Consider the following 5,000-nt stretch of genomic DNA (forward strand, 5'->3'; position numbering starts at 1 on the left):
TTCCGGATGATGCCCGACTGACAGCATCTTTCTGATTACATCTGTCATCAATACCCTCTTGGCGTCGCCCTCCCGGTGAAAGCTTCTTGAGCCCCCCCCTCCCCCACTCCTGATGATATCTCCCTCTTGACAACACCCTTCTTCACAACTCCCCGGATTAAGGCAGACTTTTTCTTGCAGTCCCACCTATGGGGCATGAAGAGAGAGCCCATCAAAACTCCTTTCCTCGCGAAGGCACGGGACGCTGATTACGCAGACTCTCTGGCCGTGTTCAAGCTTATACTCAGGTTCATGAACGACCATACCCTCGCAGGTACCAGGGAGGTGGTCCTTGGAAACTACATCGCCAACAAAGTAAGTGTGAATTTCAGACTCCAAATTCGACCTCGCAAGAGTGTTTGTGTGCAATGCCAAACTAATGTTTGAAAGAGGAGACTAAAAGTGTTATTATTACCCTGGGTATACTCATCGTCACAAAGCTATAACTTCCTTCCCACTGACCACCCCACCAGGGAGTGCTGAATGAACGCATGCGAGACGAGCTCCTTTGCCAGCTGTCCAACCAGACGTGGCGAAATGACAACCTGGCCAACGCTGAGCGAGGCTGGCTCCTCATGGCTAACTGCCTCTCCGTCTTCCCGCCCACGTCGACCTTGTACAAGTACATCCTCAAGTAAGTAGGGGAGATATGTGACCTTGTTCATCTGGTAGCTGATCAAACAGCCCTTCAGATCTGTCGGTGTACCGATTTTCTCTGTTTCTCTTTCTCTCTGTTTTTCTTTCTCTCTTTCTGTTTCTCTTTCTCTCTGTTTCTCTTTCTCTTTCTCTTTCTCTTTCTCTCTCTTTCTCTCTCTCAAATTATCTAGTTCGCCCCTATCTGGAATACGGCATTCGTTTCTGGTCGTCGAACTTGAGGATGGACGTGCAGAGGCTAGAACGAGTTCAGGCACGAGCAACGAAACTTATTCCCGTCATTAGCCACATGGGCTAACAGAGGCGTCTCAAGGGTTTGGAGCTCTCTTTTCCAGAAACAAGGAGATTGCGAGAACAGTTAAAAGAGACATTCAAAATACTTCAAGGATTTGATAACATTGACTATCGACATCTCTTCAGCTTGAACGTGAATGCCACTCGCAATCGTGGGCGGATGCTCAATCGCCCTTGTTATTCTTGTGACGGTGTAGGTGACTTTTTTTACTTATAAAATCTTGTAACACTTGGAACAGACTTCCAAAGGACGCGGTAGACAGTTCCTCTGTTGAGCAGCTCAAAAGTCGATTAGATAAGGTGTTACAAACATTAGTGTAAGTACTAGTGTGAATCCTCAATAACTTTAAATGGTACCTCCTCGGTATGGGTTGTAAAACCTTTTGAGGTACTGAGATTCCTTGTAACTCCTTGTAACTCTTTCTCTCATTTTATCTCTCTCTCTTTCTCTTTCTTTTATCTTTCTCTTTTTCTTTCTTTTTTTCTTTCTTTCTCTTTTTCTTTCTTTCTCTTTTTCTTTCTCTTTCTCTCTCGCTCTCTCTCTCTCTCTCTCTCTCTCTCTCTCTCTCTCTCTCTCTCTCTCTCTCTCTCTCTCTCTCTCTCTCTCTCTCTCTCTCTCTCTCTCTCTCTCTCTCTCTCCCTCTCTCTCTTTCTTTCTCTTTTTTTCTTTTTCTCTTTGTCTCTCTTTTTTCCTTCTTTTTTTTTATGTGGATGTGTGTTCTGACTCACTCCTCCCCATTGGGAGGGGTCTTTTGCACATGTATATGAATATATATATATATTTTTCTTCCTGACAGATATGTATCTGACCACGGCCACGAGGGCTACTCTAGCCTGTGCCAGCGAAAGCTCTTGTCAGGTCACAAGAGATCAGCAGGCGTGGCCCGATCCTTCCCGCCCTCCGACCTCGAGTGGAAGGCTAACCGGAAGAAAGCTCGCATGGCTATCGAAGCCACATTCCCTGATGGTGCGTATCTGCTTGCCTTCTTGCATAGTTGCCCCCCTTTTTCCAGAGGGAACACCATTTCCATTCCTGAAAAATGAGAATTATTACTTACCTTACCGAAGTGCCATGTCTTTGACGTCGGCGAGCATGGAATACCATCTTTTCCGATCTTGAGCCGATCTCGTTATGTCCTGAACTTTCATTCACCCTACAACGGCCTACAATAAGATACTCGTATATGTCTCTCCATATCTACCACGAACCCTCTTTCCTTCAATCTTCCCTAGTAGGCTGACTTTTTCTATTTCTTCTGAGTGGATTACATGGCCAGGGAACGAAAGTTGTCTACTTCTGATGGTTCCTGTAAGTGATCTTTTTGTCCCGGCTCTTCTTAAAACTTCTTTATTTGTTGTACTTTCAGCCCAAGATATCCTCATCATTCTTCGAAGGTACCATATTCCTACTATTGTTAAAAAGCTGCGTTACTCTGGTCTGTAGGGTTCACTAGTAGTCTCCCTCCGCTCGTCCTCCCCCCCTCTAGGGAACATTTAATTTATGCCACCATCTTGATCATGACTCAACCTTTACAGGGAAGACGGGCGTGGGTGAAGTGGATTCGTGGACTTCGTGTGAGGAGTTCGCCTGCAACCTGCTGGAGGAGCGTGGAATCACAGAGTCCTCGGGCTGGACCGTCGCCCTGCATGAAGACGAACACTTGGTGGAACTCCCTGGCCTCGAGTACGTCCTCGACCTCGTCAGCCAGAAGGAGGTGCCGCCCAACTTCCCCACTGGGGTCAACAGCCTCCTACATTACGGTAAGCATATGGTCTTAGGGTGTAAGGTTTCGTCCATGAAGACACCATGAAGCTCATCACTTGCAGTTATGAAGTACCTTATGACTAACCTGTGATTCTTGATTATATACACGCGTTTATCTAAGTTACATTACTACCTTCTTCCTTGGTCTTGCATGTATTTCCTTAGTATCCAGTAAGAAATGTTTCACATTCTCAAGGAAGTATAGTTACTCGACTTTATAGACAGTTGTTTCACAAGATCGAACCAAGTTGAAAAATTTTGCACGAGTGCCGGTGAAACTGACGACAGCAAGCACGGCACCGGCGACACGGACGTGGCGGGGTGGCTTTGTTGTTGGTGGTGGATTGATTCGCATGATGAGAATGAGCTTCTCGCTAAAAGATCTTCCACTCCCACAGGAAAGGGACCAGAGAGGGAGAGTCCGGTCGCCATCCCGACAGTGACTGTGGACGCTGCAGACGGGGGTCCCATCGAGGAGTCGCCTCTTGTGGCACGCAGGTAGGATGCCAAGTCCCCTCACGCCAGGGGCGGAGCTAACCCTTTGATTGTGGTGTATTTTCATCAGCTGGATCAACTCTTCTGAAGGGAGCCAAAATGATATTAACAATAACAACTGTTGCCTCAAGTTTCATGGAGTGGCTTACGAGCCCTTCCATACGAAGAGAAACACTAAACTTGTTGTATTAGGGTGAATCTAGTTCTATGCCACTGGTTGATAGGGAGAATGCGAACAGAATAGTATCTTGTTGTCAGTTCTCCTTATGCGAGAGTGGAGGAAAGCTAGTCAAAGATAAGATATCTTGAACTCGATCCAAAAACTCTATCAGCTTAGATTGTCTTTCCTTCAGTCTTTCATACAAGGAGAGCTGACAATCCGTTCGCTTTCTCCTTTCACTAGGCTTTCATATAGAAACAGATCCACACAGACAACACAGGCTGCAGCAGTAGTCCAACTTTTCCTACCTAAGAAGCCTGTGCAAGGGACCAAGGGCAGTTGGAGAGGCAACAGCTGTTATCACCGATTTTATCATAATTACCATTCCCCTCTCATAAACCTTGTTTTAACGTGTTTATTTTATCCACACTGTTAGTCTTCATTTTCTTTTGGAGTTCTTTCCTCTATAAAGTCTACAGCATCTTCGGGTTCCTTAAATCTCACCTCTTCCACTTCTGACTCCACCTTCGGCAGGACTCGGTCTCCTCCTCCCTTGACGAGAAAGTTATCTCGCGAGGCCCTGGAGGAGCACAACGAGGCCATGGGCCAGGGGGAGGCCCAGGGGGAGGACCGACAGGCACTCATGCTCTCTCCCACCTCAGCCCTCAACAACCGCTACTTCGACGACAAGAGCAAGAGTCGATCTCTCGATAACTTACTGGAGAACCCGGAGGACATCAAGGTAAGGTCAACACTGAGTGAGGACGCATTAAAACAAAGATGTGTGTGTGTGTGTGTGTGTCTGTACGTGCACGCGTGATGGAAATGGGGAGAACAGGAGGGAAGGATATTCTGGATCTAGGTTTGACCTGGAGGAGAAGGAGGAAGAAGAACTGAAGGTCTTAGTGCAGTGTGAAAAATATGGAATGTGTATGCTCTGCAAGAGGAAGTAACTTAAGAGGAAGTAACGGCAAAGAGCCTTTCTTCCTGAGAATAAACCGGTGCGAAAGCGAAGCAGCCAATTGGTCTGTTGTTCGGCCTGTGCCAGCACTCGGTTTGATAAATTAGTGGTTTGCAATTAAGCGGACCTACACGATCAATAATATTGCGCAATATTCCGTATTGGACAATATTATTGACGGTGTAGGGAAGGATTGTGATGGTTGGGGCAGGAGGTAGGAATCTCTGGTCACAACACAAACGGCAGATGGTGTCGGCAAAGTGGTTAATGCTATTGTGCAATACGGAATATTGCACAATGATATTGATCATTTAGGGATCGCTTTACACATGTAAATAGCTACAATGTTACTTGTTCATAAATCTTGATTTAACTGTGATTTTCTTACTATATTCCTATTACAGATACCTATACAAAATATCTTTAACCAACTTGTACCTAAATTTGCCCACTTGTTGAGAGACTTTTTCCCTTCTTGCAGGTTTTGGGTCTGTCGGGCAGCCGGTTAAACGACCGCTACCACAGCGTCGAACGGTTAACCGAAGCGAACTCTTCCGTCGCCCCGTCATCGGTCGCCCGGTCCTCGGTGGCGGCGGTCGGGTCCTTCTCGAGGTACGCCGGTCGAGACCACC

The 5,000-nt window shown here is 46.6% G+C and overlaps 1 protein-coding gene across 1 annotated transcript in view; it reads left to right on the forward strand.

Annotated features, from left to right (window-relative positions):
- The window catches only part of Myo10A (unconventional myosin 10A), a 269,946-nt gene that overhangs the window by 191,929 nt on the left and 73,017 nt on the right, over positions 1-5,000 (forward strand). The window contains exons 22-28 of the mRNA XM_076185907.1: positions 181-354; positions 513-673; positions 1,785-1,954; positions 2,524-2,748; positions 3,151-3,250; positions 3,942-4,149; positions 4,850-5,000. The exon at positions 4,850-5,000 is cut by the window's right edge and continues 88 nt beyond it. Coding sequence (XP_076042022.1) covers positions 181-354; positions 513-673; positions 1,785-1,954; positions 2,524-2,748; positions 3,151-3,250; positions 3,942-4,149; positions 4,850-5,000 — 1,189 coding nt within the window. The remainder of the gene's footprint in view (positions 1-180; positions 355-512; positions 674-1,784; positions 1,955-2,523; positions 2,749-3,150; positions 3,251-3,941; positions 4,150-4,849) is intronic.

The sequence above is a fragment of the Oratosquilla oratoria genome, chromosome 6 (assembly GCF_046742065.1).
Source record: "Oratosquilla oratoria isolate Oo_2021 chromosome 6, ASM4674206v1, whole genome shotgun sequence".
NCBI lineage: Eukaryota > Metazoa > Arthropoda > Malacostraca > Stomatopoda > Squillidae > Oratosquilla > Oratosquilla oratoria.